At 39.7% G+C, this 17,504-nt stretch overlaps 1 protein-coding gene across 1 annotated transcript in view; it reads right to left on the reverse strand.

Annotated features, from left to right (window-relative positions):
• Nucleotides 1–1,665: 1,665 nt before the first annotated feature.
• LOC122791436 (myelin regulatory factor-like) overlaps nt 1,666–17,504 on the reverse strand; it is a 796,328-nt gene continuing 780,489 nt past the window's right edge. The window contains exon 6 of the mRNA XM_044059179.1: nt 1,666–1,678. Coding sequence (XP_043915114.1) covers nt 1,666–1,678 — 13 coding nt within the window. The remainder of the gene's footprint in view (nt 1,679–17,504) is intronic.

The raw sequence follows: 17,504 nt of genomic DNA on the forward strand, positions 1-17,504 counted from the left end.
GATCTGTAGACTGTATCGGGAAATGAACACTGAATGACCCAACAGGGTACAAAGAAAAGCTATCCAGTTGGTAGGAAAGATAACAGGAAGGTATACGTTTACTTAATGGACTTAACTCTTCTTGGATAAGTTGTAGTAATGGGTAGCATTTGATCCACAAACTGCTAAAAGGACATTGCAAACAGCTTTTCCAGAAAGCCAGTATGGAAAAAGGAGGAAAGGGCATGCGCAGACAGAAATGTCCAATTTCAGTCTGGACATAAGGAAATACTTCTTTATGGAATGGGTAGTGAACATCAAAGACAGTTCCCAAAATCATTGATAGATCCCCTAAAAGAAATAACACTCAAAATGGATTGAGTATACGTGGCAGTAACTGGGGGTGGAGGAATGGTAAGAGTGGACAACTGACCCATGGACTACAGAAGACTAGATACATTTTAGTGGCTGAATAAAGAACAAAAGAAACAAAGGAGCTCAACAAAGGGCTAGAATACATGCCAAAGGAGAATCTTTGAAACTAGGACTGATGCTATATGCCACAAATCCAGTATTCCTACTAGACAATTGACCAAATCGACCAGACAACCAGCAGGTGCTCAAGAATGCCATATCTAGAGTAACTTACAGAAAACACCATCTGTCTCATGTGTATTTGTTTTATATCATACATAATACATGAGTGTGAATTTGAATTCTTACTGTGCCTGTGATATTTGCCTATTTCTACTCCTAGATGTGTATTCATGCATTTTTATTATAGATAAAAATGCTTTGTTAGATTTTTGTATTGCATGTTATTATATAGTTGTTATTACACCTCAGAACTTCTATGCAATACCTGGTTATGGCTGAAATGGTTTGAATAAGTACACTTTCACAGGTACCAGACTTCAATAAATAAACAAATACATTGAAAAATACCAAATCCCCCAATGCTGGACATCCATACTGCTAACAAAAACAAAGAAAAAGCAGTACAAAGACAGGAACAACAGGTTGATTCCTAAAAAAGTGTTTATTCCATACACTTGTGTTTTTGTTTCATTAAAACAAGACTCCATCAGAAAGCAAAAAACAAATAGATAAAATGTTTCAATGCTGCACTTGTGACATTTGCTAGTATTGCCAAAAATAAAGGACAGCTGACAATGCAGCACTCCAACAAATGACACATAAATAATTACAACTAACTCTACTCCCTCGTATCTCAGAATAACTTGGGACAAGCTCATACCAGAAGACACCAGATATTCAACTTGAAAATGCCACAACACAACAGCTTAAAATTTGTAAAGCATTAGTGAATTTTTGTCTCACAGTGTATTAACATAGTTGTGTACATAAGTACCTGTACATGTAATGCACTGCCTCCATCCCTTACATTATAGAAATACTGTGGAAGCTGTGGAAGTTGTTTATAGCAATGGGCCTAAGAACAATTTAACATAGGTGTATTTGACATATGCCCTTTGACTAATAGCTACAAAATCCTACAGACTCAGTTAATGTATGATTTGCTCTTGTCTGCCAACAGATGTCACTAGCCATGTGTGGACACAGCATTGCAACTGGTTCATAATGGATTAGATGTTTTAAAGGGATATGTGGAAAGGAGAAGCTAATGTCTTATATGGGATACAAATCAGTAAAGTACATGCACTGTTACCGCAAAGAACTGTCAAAGAGAACACAATATGCTTAGGAAAGAATGTCAGAGATTTTAGAACAATGAATTACATACTAAAACAGGATAATAATAGTAAACTACTTCAAATTACGTATGCATCCAGTTTCTGATAATCTAGTTTACATCAGCTGACTCTGAGCAGTGATAGTACTGTCTGGGTTACTGTTTTATATTTACACTATTTTTTGTGTATATTTATTTTGTAATTTTTGCAATGCTTCCCATTTATTTTAAAAACGAATCCCTCACAGATAATCTGACCATTGGTTTGAAACATGTATGTGATCCCATTGCATTGCCTTGCTCAGTCTACCTAAATTCCATAGTCCATCCCTAACTTCCCTCAAGAACATTTTTCTACTACAATCATTTAACTATAGCTTATAGCCTACTGAATAAAAACACCTATTGTGGCATTTGTTTTATAGTATTCTTTCATGTTCAATACATAGTTATATGGATTATTAAAGTCAGTAGTATGAAACAGTCTCTTAGTTCTATGAATACAAGTAAGGTTTATGTTTTATTATCTGAGATACATGGAAAGAAGCTCTTTAAAATATCTGAGAAATCATGGGTCCTTGGTTATCTAATTCTGTGCTTTAAATGAAGAGAGTTTACTTGATAAAATCTGTTTTATTATGTTATTTATCTCATTCATCTTATTTGCCAAGTGCTTATTTTCTGAGTTTGAACTTTTAGCCATTTGTTTCCAAGGTATGGAGAATTTGAAAATAAACGCCATGTGGTGTTATATCCAAGAGTCAAGTAAGCATTTGTTCATGGTTAATACAATACATGGCAAATATGCAGTAAAACACAGAAAACACAACTGGAAAAATGGTAATGCATAAGAAGCAAGATTCGATCCTGACTTCTGGTCAGTGCTTCCGTGTAACTGAGTCTCTGTGAGGTTCCTCCCACTTCCCACCTCCCAAAAACATGCTGAGTGCTTCCTTCTCAAACTCACCCAAGAATGGAGGTATGGGCAGCAACACATACTCTAGATGGTGCCCTATTGGAAGGAGAGTTGTAAAAGGCCAACCAGTTTGGCCATCTACTATGGTGCACAGTATCCTCAAGATAAAGAAACACAGATCACAGACTGTGTGCTGTGGCAGGTCTAGCCACTCGATGGTATAAAATATGGCTCTAAGTGATTCAATCATGCTGACTCATGTTACCAACTGGGCATTGGTATTTGCTGGTAATAAGTGGATTGAGGACTTGGTCTACTCTGACATGCCAGGAAGTCAAGCTGATGGTGGAAAGGGTGTATGTGCTCCTATTAGCCAGTGTGTTCCCTCCATAAAGCCTAGCTGTCCAGGAACAATAAGCTACTGGCTATCTGGTGTCCAGTTGTTCAGCCTGGGTTACCTGGAGTAACTTTGTTGAGCAAAAGATGAGCATAAAATCAATCACCCTGCCAACATGAACTAAGAAGTACTACATTCAGTGTAGGTCCACTGACAGGACACACCATGGGTGTGGGTGACATGATGGTAGGGAGGAGACTGGACATCCTATGTATCCAGGAGACAAAATGGAAGTCAATGCAGCAAAGCTACTTGGCTTGGGATCCAGAATCACGAAGAGGACAGACTAGAAATGGTGTGGGAATTTTAGTGAGGGAGAGGCTTCAGAAAAAGGTGAGGAATGTCATCAGAATAAGTGATAGTCTCATGGTAATCAGACTCCAGTGTAATGATAGGGCAGTATTCATAATCTCGGCATATGCCCCACAGCAGGGTTGTGATAGTGAGGAAAAGAGTGCATTCACGCAGCAGTTGTAGGACCTGCTAGATAAAGCAGGATAACATGAATTGGTATTGATAATGGGTGACCTGAATACACATATTGGGACAGACAGAGCAAGATATGAAGAGTACATGGGTACATATGGGTGGAGCAAAAGGAATAAAGAAGGAGAGGCCTTTCTAGAAGTCTATAAATCAAACTGTAACACAAGAACAATGACCCTGAATGACTGACCAAATCTTTATTGACCACAGCTGAGCACTTTCATTCCAAATTATAGGGACTTCATCAGAAGTGGTGATTGATCAAGTATTAAAAGATGCAAGAGATTATTACATAGAGAATCATTTAGATAAACAAGTGCTAGAGTGGCAACTTAGGTTAGATGCAACTAGTCATCCAGGTTTAAATAATCCTGTGTCTATTAATTCTATTTTAAAATTAACGTATTTTCATGCTTAATTAAGTTAATTGAAATATTTAATGAGTATCTATGGTACTGGCTGTTTTTAAACATGACAAATTATTTTAGAGTATTTAAGTGTTTTATCTATATTAAATGTTTAGTTCTGATAAAGTTTCTACAATTTGGAATGAAAGCACTCAACTGTGATTAATAAAGATTTGGTCAGTCATTCTGGGGTCGGTGTTCCTGTGTTACAGTTTGTTTTATTGAAGTTTAGTGTACTGTGTTTACCAGTCTGCTTTCTAGACATCTGCTTGATAAATGGCTTGATGGTGACCAACACATAGTTCAGCAACAGACAGTCACAGGGTCAATAAAAGAGGCCAGCACGCAACTTAGATAGACTTCCTACTGGTAAGGAAAGGGCAGTAGGGTGGAATCAGCAATTGCAAAGTCATTCCCAGTGAAACAGATGGCCACACCATAAACCACTGGTTGCCACAATCAGCTGCAAACAGTGGGCATTGAAGACTCTAAGGTCAACAGAGACCATGCTGAAGACGTGGGAGTTGATTGGAGAGAAAGTACAACAGTTCAAGGAATTACTTAGGGTTCTACCAATTTAAGAAGAAAAAGAAATAGGTGGAGTTGAAGAAGAATGGCAGTGCATCAAAACAGAATGTGTGAGGACTACAGACGTGTAGCCAAGCCACATATGGAAATAACAAAAGCTACTGTATTCTGGAATATAGAAGTCCAGGGAGTGAGCGAACGAAACAAGGAATGCAGGAAAAAGTGGGAGATAGAAAAGAAAAGATGGGCCAGGCTATGAAAGAATACTGGTTGGCTAACAATGAGGCCAAGGCAGTAGTTGCAATAGCAAAGAACAAAGGCATAAGGGGCACTCTACCAGCTTTTATAAAGTAACTCAGTAGATGGCACAAAGACACTCTGTCAGAGTGTAAGGCAAATACAGAAACATAAAGAAGATAGTCAGATACCCTTCACAAGAGAGAGAGAGAGACAACCTGCTCACAAATCCACAGGACATCAAAGGAAATGGATGGAGTACTTCCAGCAGCTTTTGAATGAAGAATGTGCTTGCTTGGCTTGCTGTCGCCTGCCTGACTATTGCTGATCTCTGTATTTGATTTTGGATTGGAGTTATTCATTTAGTTTGGTTACTTCCATTTTGTATATTTTTCTTACATTGCATTTTAATTTTTTTTTGTTCTTTTTGGAGTTTTTTTAAGAGGGCTTTTGAGTTTCCCACCCCTACCATAAATCTGATTTTGGACACTCCTCTCAGTCACATCTTATCACCTCATTCTACTGAGAACTGGGAGATCAGTTGGGAAAGCCCCACCCCTTAGACCCTTAAACCTGAATTATTTTCTATTTTCTACCTTCCTAGCTACTGCCATTTAAGTTCTAAAAACTCTAAAAACAGATCAATACCCCTGGGATTCTGTTCAACACTGTCAACTACTATGAATTTAAAAAAATGTGCAGAATTCTCCTTAATACGTTTAAATAAGGCATTCCATTCATCCATTTTGCCAATGTCATATGTATGTTGATAAATTCTATACCTAAATTGTCGAATGGTCTTGCCTATATAGAAGCAAGAACAACACTGGCACAATGCGATATACACAATTCCCTTACTGGCACAATTATATTTCTTACGAGGTTTAATGCAACCATAATTATGAAGAAAAAATTCAGTACCTTCAAGTAAATGGATGCATTGTGAACAATGGCCCCACTTGGAAATCTTTCCCACTGAAGGGTCAGACAAGGGTCTTTCATGCATCATTTTAAAACAAATGCCCTTTTGATAGACAATGACAGGATGTTCCCCCACTTTACTAAAAACTTCCATGTCACATCTAAATATATCCCAAGAATTAAAAATGATCTGTTTATTTTCCTTAAAATGTCTATTGCATGGAATAATCATGGCTTTATTAAAACCAGTATTACCTCTGGTACTGGGGGAAACTGTTGCCCAACAAAGGTAAATAAACTCCATTTCTCCTTTTCATTTTTACCACATCAAAAATTTCATGAAGAAAACTAGTAGGGTAACCTCTCTTATGTAACATGTCACAAAGTATATTACAATCATCCATGGATTGATTTTCTTGGCTCACCATACGGGCCAGTCTTATACACTGTCCCTTGACAATGGCATTTTTTGGTGTAAAGGATGCCAGCTGCTGAAATGCAAATACGAATTGGAATATGTTGATTTTCTATACAATGTAGAAATAAAACATTGTTTCCCCTTGTTTTTACTAATGCTGACATCAAAAAATTGACCCGATCAGCCTCAACTGTCATCGCAAATTTTAAAAATTCGGTGCAATGATTAATGAACTCGAAAAATGGGTCCAACTTCTCCCTCGTGTCTTGCCAAAAAAATATTATATCATCAATAAACCGTCTATAGAGACACCAACTGTTCTTGAACTGTGATGTAAATAAAATGTTGATTTCCCAAAAAGCCATTATAACATTGGCAAAAACTGGGGCGCAAGATGCCTCCATAGCTACACCATGAATTTGCCTGAACAGGTGCCCTTCAAAGGAAATAAAATTGTTTCCTAAAACAAGTTCCATTAATGTGTTAAGAGGTAAACTCTTGTCCTGGCTCATTTTGCAATGGATAGCCAGGAACTGAAGGAACCAATCAATGCCAAGGTCATGAGGGATACACGAATATAAATCCTTAACATCAATTAAAACAAAAAGCAAATTATCACTAAAAAGACTATTGGAAACCTGGGTTAAAAATCCCATGAATCTTTTAACAAAGGTCTACAGTCCTGTGAGAAGAGAAGGTAGCCACCACCCTTCTGAGTAGGGAATTGCTGGTGAAGGCTTACTGTCCATGTTATCCTAAGTGTCTTTGTTCTGATTTAAGCACTTGGGCTCCAAACTGTTATTCTACATTAGTAAGGTTTGTGGTCTACACCCTTGTGGCAGGTGGGGATAGCCTATGCCCTTTTGAGTTGGGAATTGCTGGCTAAAGGCTTATTGCGTCTGTTTTTCTAAAAGTGTCTTAGTTCTGGTTTAAACACTTGGGCTTACATTAACGTTAGTGGTCTATATTGTTGTGGGAGGAGCTGGGAATTGCTGTTAAGGCTTTTTCTTCCATTTATTCTAAGTGTCTTAGTTCTGGTTTAATCCCTTGGGCTCCAAGCCAGTTATTTTAAATTAGGAAGGTTTGTGGTCTACACTCATGTGGCATTGTTGTTCAGACAAATTTTTTAACTACTATAGCATCTAGTTTGAGTATAGCTAGGCATTGTTCATCAAGTTCCTTGACTTATGGACCTATGCAATATTTAAATTTCCCTCATTCCTCCCTCACAGATCAGTAGCCATGAATATTCACTTCCTGACTGTCTCTGTGGCCAGTCTGGTTGAGATGGGTATTCCAAGTCATTGTAGTAAATGTCTCATGTACACTGACAATCCACTTATTCTTGATATAATTAATATAACAGATAAAGTATGTGCTATACATAAAACTAGTTATGCTGAGGCACTTACAAGTAACCTTCCTACAACACTAAGACCTGCTGCACAGTACTTCAAAGAAAAGGGTCCTCAGTTAACACATAAACACTCTTTTAAAACATCAGACAGAGCTATACATAGTAACACTGTATCCAGTGCCTCTACTGTTAAGTCCTTAAGGCAAACCAGTGCACAGACAAATGTCCTGGTCATTGCTGATTCTATAGTTGGACACAAAGATGTCCCCCTCACCAGACTGAGTAAGGTCAGAATCACAGTTAGCTGAGTTTCCTATATGAGCGAGACATGATTAACCTCACTAATTACGTGTCTCAAGCAGGTATCAGCCTAACACTGAGCAGCATACTACCTTCTCCAAGGATGACGCCATGTTACCAACAGAAAATGACATTGATTTTTAACATTTGGCTTAACTTCTGGTGTCAGTCCAAGGGGGTACAATATTTTACAGTCGAGGAGGACATGGTTGACAGACCACGCTACTTTGCCAGGGATGGTCTACACCTATGCGGTCAAGGCCTTTGGATATTGGCAAAGACTTTTTCAACCTCCATAGTGCTTTTTTTAGGCAATGCCAAACTGATAAACCTCCCAACTTAACTAAACCTATAAAGGAATATTGAAGGTGATACTGCTCAATGCTAGAAGTCTTAGCAAGAATCTCCAATCCCTGCAAGCCTTCCTCTCCTTGGACAGTATAGGCATCAGTGTAGAAATAGAGACATAATTTAAAGTTGTGGAGTGTAACCCAGCAAGGCAAGGTTATAATGCATTTCACACCTTTAGACCAGCTACTGCACAGGAGGGAACTAAAGGTGGAGGAGTCTCAGTATATATTAAAACCAACCTCACATCCAGACTAGTTAAAGTGTATGACCCACTGGAGCTCATCATGTGCAACTCACCATAAACAGGGTCTTATATCATATCCTTGCAACTTATAGGTCCCCCTCAGTGTCCCAGGAAACCCATACTGCCTGTCTTAATGTACTTGAGTTCCTCACCATTCAAACCAATATGATATTTATGGGGGCGCTCAACTACCCCTCTATGAATTGGGAATCCTACACCACTTTGTAACGCACAAGTCCAGCGATTCTTAAACTTTGTTAATACTAACATCCTAGAACAGTTGGTCCATTCTCCTACCAGGGGCACAAACATCCTTGACCATGTACTCATGAACATGGGATGCCAATGTTCCTCACGCAATGTAATATCTTATCAGATCTGACCACTGGCAATATTGCTTGAAATAAAAATGAAAGCCTGGGATTCGGATAAACCAAATACCTTAGGGAGCTATTCCAATGCTAACTTCTCTCTACTAAGTGACACCTTGGCTAAATTTGAAGCACCCCCCCAAACCCAGTAAACACCATAGCATATGCTGAGCTATTTACAAAATCTCTGTACAGCCATATAGATAGCTGTATAGAGTGAGCTGTGCCCACTCATATTAAGAATAAGATAAATTCAAAAGACAAGCCACCCTGGTGGAATCACAATATCAATTGGTTATACAACAAAAGAAAAAAATCTTGGCCAAGCATAACAGGAACAAAGCCATACATACTAAAATGCCCCTGACCAATCTGAACAGGCAGCTAAGATGGTTAATTAATACTTCATTAGCTAAATTTGAAGAAAAAGCAACTTTTCAGGCAAAGAGCTACCACAAAGCCTTCTACAGCTATGTCCATAACCTTTGGGGAAATACGCAACAATGCAAAGAACTTATTGTAAATGACATCATTCATAATGAACCTAAGGCCACTGCCAACCTTTTAGCTGACAGGTTCAGCTCACATTTCTCCCTCCACTCCCCCCTGATAGTCCAAAGGAAATACAACAAATTATACTCCCTCCAACCATTACTAGGGAACAGGTCATCAATGCACTTTCCAAGGCCAAACACACTGTATCGATAGGCCCTGATAACATTCAGTGATATTTAACAGATAGTATGAAACATGTCCTCTCTGGTCCACTTGAATCACTTTTCAGCTGGAGCCTTCAGAGAAGTTTTGTGTCCAAGGAATGGAAGATGGCTACAGTCATTCGCCTGCACAAAGAATGTCCAGCCACAGGTCTGGGTAACTGTAACTACAGGCCCATAAGTTTTACCATCCTCATATGTATGACTATGGAAAAATCATCATGGATATGATAAATGAGAAAATAGATAACCTGCAAATGCTAGACCTATTACAGTTTGGCTTTGTTAAAGGAATGCCATGCCTATTAAATCTGATGGACTTTTTTGACAGGGTCACCAAAGAATTGGATGAAGGAAGACTGTATACACAGCTTCCATCGACCTGGCCAAGGCTTTTGATAGAATACCCCACTCAGGCATTATAGCCAAGCTCACTAATTTAGGTACAAACCCTTTTATCACCCACTGGATAGCAAACTGGCTTACTGATAGGACCCAGGAGGTCAAAATAAGTGAGACCACCTCCACTAAGAGGCCAGTCATTAGTGGACTCCCCCTTGGCTTGGTACTGGGCCCACTCCTTTTTGGCATCTATTCCTGTGAAATGGAAGCAAATGCTGAAGGTTTATGCCTCACTAGGTTTTAATTGCAAGCTGGAGGTTATCATTGACTCCTCTACAGCCACTAGCATTATTCATTAAGGTCTATCTCTGACTATCAAATGGCACCAAAGCCATGGTCTTAAACTCAATGCTAAGAAATGATAATTGTACCATTTAGAAAGTCAACCATCCCGGCTAATTACCATGCTGGTAATATGCCCTTAAGAGTCAACCCATTGGTCAGAGATCCAGGTACACGCATAGACAGTAGCCTTACCTTCAACCACAGCATGGCCACAGTGGTGAGGAATTCCTTCTATGTTGTGCAACTTATAAGGCATTGCATCTAGGTCCGAAGAGGTCATTATTTCACTGTACTCCACAACTCCTCAGACCAATCATAGAGTACAATGCTCCCCTCGGTATGTACCTGACCAGGCATATGCAGCAACCAGAGTGACCTCAGAGGTTCCTTACAAAAAGAATACAAGATGTAACAAACCTGACTTATACAGAGCTCATTATAGCCCTTTCCTTCTAGTCAGTCTCCTATAGATTGATGAGGGGTAATTTATACTTGGCTTCCAAGGCATCCAAAAACCCCAGACCTAAGAATCTCCTACATATTTGTAAGTCAAAGGGGACCAAAAATACAAAGTCTAGGGATGTGAATTTTGTCTGTGACTTAAACTTGAACATGCTGGAGAGACAGACATGTGTCCCAGAGACTGCCTGTCCTATGGAACAGGCTTCCCATCCATGTGAAGCTGAGTTTGTCTATTACCCAGTTCAAGCACAACCTAGACCAGTGTATGAGGAATAGGACATTTATACCAGGTCTAGCACTCACATCCTTTATGGACAGAGGTAGCTTATAAATGCCTGGTCCTCAATGTCCTATTTGGATACAGGACATTGTTATTCTTTCAGGCAAACTCGCTAGGCTTAGAAAGAGCCTCTGGGTCATTAGCCTTGTAACAATTTATGAATCTATGAATCTATAAGAAAACTCCACAGATGCTGTACTGCCTCAGACACAGCCTTATGGTGAAAGAAAAGAAGGACCCCACCACAGAAGAAGTAAGAAGATCGCAAAGGAAAATGAAGTCAGGGAAAGCAGCAGGCTCAGATGAGGTCACAGCAGATATGATAAAGGTGTTAACTGAGTTGGGGACAAATGGCTACTGAGGGTACTCATTGCACTATGGAGAGAAAGGCCTATCCCAGATGACTGGAGAATAAGCATACTAGTGCTGATGTTCGAGAACAAAGGGGGAATTCATAACTGTAGGCAGTATAGGTTCACAGGTTCACAGGTTGGTACTAGGCTATTGGCCCTAGGGCCTATACAAGCCTAGCCATAACAATTCCCTGGCTATTTCTTCACACACTATTTACTTCCCTGGACCCCTGTCTAGCAGGGCGACTGACATGATCCCTGGGGTGAATTTCTTTCTCCCATCCAGTCATCAAGGTTCCTTTTGAAGAGGGCCAAAGAGGTGCTCTGCTTGACATGCATAGGCAGTCCATTCCAGAGTGTGGGGAGTCTCCGGGTCAGGAACCTATCCCTCATGCATGTTTTGTTTATTGTGATGACAAGGTTTAGATCCCTGCAGCATGAGGCTCTGAGGGATTGGGATTTCTTTAAGTGTAGCATGTCCAACACCTCTGGGTTTGACATGGCCTTGTATGTTAAGCAGAGATTGCCTTGGAGTAGACGATATGCGACAGAGTATAGCTGGAGTTTTTTAAGGCAGTCAGCATAGGGCATCTGCTTTAGGCCTGTGATTCTTTTAGTGAGGTATTTCTGCGACCTTTCCAGTTGTTGCAGACATCTTGAGAGGTACATACCAAATAGGGCGTTGTATTCTATAATGGGTCTAATGAGGGATGAGTACAGTGGGACAATGACCTCCTTTTTTCCTGGATGAAAAGCCCTTAGTGATGAGGTGTGCCACATAGAAGAATTTCCTGACTGTTGTGGCGATGTGGTTATTGAAGGTGAGACCACCGTCCACTTGTGTCCCTAAATCTCTTATCACACTTTCGGTGTTTAGTGTACTGCCGCCTATGTGGCAATTCACGGGTACATGTTTTTTCCCAAAGGGGATAACTATACATTTCTTGGCATTGAGCTTGAGCCTATGGCTCTGGCACCAAGCATCTGTTTCTGTAAGGCCCTTTTGTAGAGTATCCACTTCATTTGGGGATTCAATAATGGCTCCCAGTTTGCAGTCATCTGCAAACTTTGTTAGCCAGAGTCCCTTAGTGCTGGCCTGTACTTCACAGAAGTAGATGCCAAACAAGAGAGGTCCCAGTACTGAACCCTGAGGTACTCTACTTGTCATAGAGGTATAAAAATCCTGTCACACTGTACTTAAGTTCTGGAGAGAGTTACTGATAAACAAATACACAGTTGTAGAAAGTAAGATGGGAGATGAACATTTTGGGTGGAGATCAGGATGCAGCAAAACTGACCTGTTGTTTGTAGTGATAGAGATGGCTGAGAAGAAGCTAGAGGTTAGGAAAGAGTCCAAATGGACATTCCTAGACTTGGAGAAAGCATATGACAAAGTCTCAAGAAATCTGATTTTGACAGTCCTACAGTGATTTTAAAATCCCAGAAACACTAGTAGAATTAGTGCAGGCTATGTACAAGGCTCTAATGACTCAAGTATGAACAATATTTGGTTTCAGAGAGCTGTTCCTGGTGGGAGTAGATGTGTTTCAGGGTTCAGTTCTGAGCCTACTGCTGGTCATACTAGGTATGGGCTACATTAGTAAACAGGTCAGAGGGGATAGATAAGCAGCAAAATTGCAGACAACAAAGTTGCAGATAATGCAGACAATGTGGCATTACAGGCAGACTAAGCGAGAACTTCAGCAAATGATAAGTGGAATGGAATACAAAACAGAAGGCACATGGGATGAATGTGAAAACACATAAAAACATTTGTAATGGCAGCCAATAGGGGAAATCAAAAATAAGACAGAAGGGAAACAGTGGAACAGGTTAACAGCTTCAAGTACTTGGGATTGAAGTTAGAATCAGAGGGGCTGCAGCCAACTGGCACAGTGTCAAGGGTAAAGTATGACAGAAGAATGCCAAGGAAGCTCAAAAGTAAGGTGTACAAAACAGTGGTGCGACCAGGACTACTGAATGGTTGGAAGAATAAATAATTTAGTCAACAAGAGTGGGGAAGACATATTAAGAGAGACTTTTCAGCACTGGGCAGTTTAATTTGTGTTTTGTATTATTTTTTATCTTATATGCGAGTTAAACATCATCAGTTAACTTGATCTTCAAACCATCAACTGACAGAGTTTTTTTCATGGGCAAAGAAATGTGACAGTTGCTTCTATTACACAGTTATAAAGGTCCAACACATGCAACACAAATCTATACCTCTCAAATGCCCCGACTTTATCTAATGGACAGCTAGAGAAATGATTCAGTGACATGTTTTTTGCAAAGCGTCCATGATTTTGCCTCATTTCTTGGCTTGTCCCTCCCTTGTAAAATTTTTGATTTTTTTTGAGAAAATCACTGAGGATTACATTGTGTCTAAAAGGTCAGAAATTAGAGTTTCTTAGTTCTTATTATCCTGAAATGCAAGTTGATGCAAAACCTGTTTTCTGCTAAAAAATTTTATACAGCATTAGATTATATGCAGCATTGCTGTGATATTTACTTACTTACTTAAAAAAAACACTAGAGCAGGAACAGCAGAAATGACCCAACTTTGCATCATCAAAGCGGTAAGTGTGAAGACATGAAAACAGGAAGTACTGCACTAGTAAGTCTGCATCTAGGGAAAGCTATAATTTCCAAGAAGGAAATTACTGAAAAGTTAAATAAAAAATATCCTAATAAACTGAGTTACAGAGCAGAAAGCAATCGAGTTATCTCAGAAGAAAGAAAATAGCCTGTAGGTAAGTGCAAAAGTCATTGCGTGCGATCTTTAATGGTGATGTGCAAAGTTTTTTTAGACTTTTATACTCTTTCTGATTTGAGGGTGATACAAGTAAACTGAAGTTGAGTAAAGGTTATAAAAGACTACACAGACTTGTTTTCTAGACATTATGAAAGAAACTAAGGAAGTATTATGGAATAAATAAGCAAAGAAGATTGTTATAGTTAGTCATTGTGATGGTTAACTTTTAAATCATCATCATTCATCATCTACCCCCCTTTCTCCCATTTGTCTACATGGGGTTAGTGTGTTGTGTTAACTGTCCCCGTCTTTTTCGAGTCAATGCTACACTCCTGCCTTTGACATTCATGTCTGACTGTTGCAGATCTTATCTCACACAATCCATGCACTTCTTTACTGGACAACTCCATTTCCTCTTACTTTCTTCCTGTCAGTCCCAAATCTTCTTCACCAGATTGTCTTCTGCTTTTCTGCACATGTGCCCGAACCACCATAATCTGTTCTCTATTATATTTTCTACAATTGGAGCTACTTTGGCTTCTGCTCTTATGTCCTCACTTCTTCATCTGTCCCACAATGTGCATCCTACCACCCATCTCAGGCACTTTATTTCCATCAGCTCTAGCTTCCTCATCTGTTATGCCTTTATTGCCTAGGTTTCTGTACCATACAGTAGTACTGGTCACACCACTGTCTTGTATACCTTACTTTTCAGCTTCTTTGGCATTCTTCTGTCAAATACTACACCTGACACACTATGCCATTTTTCTGCAGCTCCACTGATTCTAACTTTGACCTCTTCATTCTTGCTTCCTTTATCCTCAACCACCCCTCCCAGATATTTTAAGCTGTTAACCCATTCTACTGTCTTCCAGGAAACAGAAAGTTTGAGTTAATTAACCCTGTTGCATTATTGGCTTCTCTTAATGTATTTTATGTTTAGTATCATTAAGTATAAATAGGAAAAATATTACAGAGAAGTAGAAGGACTATCTTGAAAATGTGGTAGAAAATAAACATAGAAGATACAAAGAGGATATGTGGCAAAAGTGAATTTATGGATAATAAATATGGAAAATGTAGAAGGAAATATAAAATGATGGTATGAAACAATAATGCTGAAACTTTATTACATGATGATTGGAAGAAATCAGAGAGGATATAAATAAGGCTAGCTATCTCCTTCTTCTTCTTTTGACTTTTCCCGGTTAGGGGTCGCCACAGCGGATCACCTGTCTGCTCATGATTGGCAGTGGAGTTTTACGGTGAAGAGTTGCCAGCCCAGCGCCCAACCTTCCAGGGAAGGCACACACACACACACACACACACACACACACACACACACACACACACACACACACACACACACACACACACACACACACACACACACACACACACACACACACACACACACACACACACACACACACACACACACTCATGCCTAGGGCCAATTTGGAGTGTCCAATCCACCTACAGCATGTTTTTGGGATGTGAGAGGAAACCCACGCGACCACAGGGAGGACATGCAGACACTGCACAGAAGGCACCCCAGCCGAGGATCGAACCAGAGAACCTCTTGCTGTGAGGCAGCAACACTAACTGCTGCACCACCATGGCCGCCCTATAAATAAGGCTAGCTATAAAAGGCAAAAATAAGGTAAAGTGGCAAGATTTTTCATGGAAATTATCTTCAGGAAAATTGCCAGTAAAATGAAATATAAGAAAATGAGAGAAAGGATGTGCATTGGGAAAGAATGCAAAGTAGAAGTAACAATGCAACATGTATTTATAAGCTGTAGCAGGCCTAAAATAATTCTAGCTGAGAGCAGTTAAATGCTTAATACTAAACAATGTAATAATATATATTCATGATATGATTTAGATATTACAGGAATATTATTCAGAATAAAGAGGACTACTTAAAATGTTAATAAACTGCTAATTTAAGATTGATGAGGAAAGGGTCAGATTTATGCAGTACATTATAGAAGAAGTATACAAAGGAAAACATTTTGGTTATTACAAAAGGGTTGCATAGAGAAAACAATTAACGTGTGATCTATTTACTTTTTGTAACAAACTTCTTCTTCTTCTTTTGGCTTTTCCCTGTTAGGGGTCGCCACAGTGGATCACCTGTCCGCTCATGATTGGCAGTGGAGTTTTTACGGTGTCGAGTCACCAGCCCAGCACCCAACCTTCCACAGAAGGCACACACAAGCATGCACTCACTCACACCTAGGGCCAATTTAGAGTGTCCAATCCACCTACAACATGTCTTTGGGATGTGGGAGGAAACTGGAGCACCCAGAGGAAACCCATGCGACCACAGGGAGGACATGCAGACTTCACACAGAAGGCACCCCAGTCGAGGATCGAACCACAGAACCTCTTGCTGTGAGGAGGCAACGCTAACTGCTACACCACCGCGGCCTCCCTACTTTTTTGTAGCAAACATTCTATGAAATAAAGAATATTAAAAGTTTGTAAATCATTAAGTTCTGAAATTAAATTTTATGTATTACATTTCGCAAGAAGGAGCTCTTTTATCTTAATAACTGATTAATTTTATTGCTGATATTTTTAGTATATGCGAGTAGTTTATTTGTTTTATACTTCTATAATACCAAACTCTTTTCAATAAATGCCACGTGATTTTTAAATCCATCTGACAAATAACCAATTAAGGTGGAAGGGACCTGTTTAATGTCTCATCCACAGGACAGCATCTTACAGAATGCAACACCCCTATATGCTTTTGTCACAATCGCAAAATACATTCAAGAAATAGAGGAAAAAACACTTAGACACTATTTCACATATAATAGGAGGTGGAGTGAAGTCATAAAGAATGTTATGTGAGTGTGTGTGTGTGGTTTTTGCCTGATGCCTGCCAACCATCAAACCTCTCATCCAATATAGTCATGGACCACTTGCTCCTTACTAGGGAATTTCATTAAGAATTTGGCCAGAAGGAATCATTATTCAGGCAGCCAAGAAAATAATTTGTGCTCTTGCCAGTATCCTAACAATAAGGTTACTTATAATGGCTTAAACCTACCCCTAGGGGCATGTGTGATCCACTCCACTGCATAGACCCTAAACAGCTTCCTTATGCGAGTAGGTGCTTCTGCACACCCATGTTGAAGGCTACCACAAAAAGGTGGGTTGATGACCTTAAAATGTCTGCCCCTGGTCATGCTTTTGCATCATTATGCATCCTATTACGGACTGTGGCAGAGTGTGGCCAGCACCACCCTGCTCATCAAGATGGGCGTGTCCATTCTCAGCTACCAGTTCCAGAGCCTCTAATCAAACGTAGGTTGCCTGGGCTACAGTCAGGGCTTTATCCCTCTACACTACCAAAGTTGGCTGAACAATGCTCTTCAGTACTATGCCAGAAAGCTGATAACATTTCTAAAAGTGTTATCCATGCAACAGAAAAACAGAATGGGCCAGCATGACTGATACAACCTCAGCGATGGTAGCCAATAGAGCAGAAAGAGTAGTAGGGCTTTAAGTACGAGGGACAGGGTGAAGGAAATCATCAGATGTGCAGAACAGCAGCCAAACAGAAACAGCAAAGAGAAAGTGATGGAGGAAACATTGTCAACAGGACAGT

The sequence above is a fragment of the Protopterus annectens genome, chromosome 17.part0 (assembly GCF_019279795.1).
Source record: "Protopterus annectens isolate FY-2018-M chromosome 17.part0, PAN1.0, whole genome shotgun sequence".
In the NCBI taxonomy this organism is placed as follows: Eukaryota; Metazoa; Chordata; order Ceratodontiformes; family Protopteridae; genus Protopterus; species Protopterus annectens.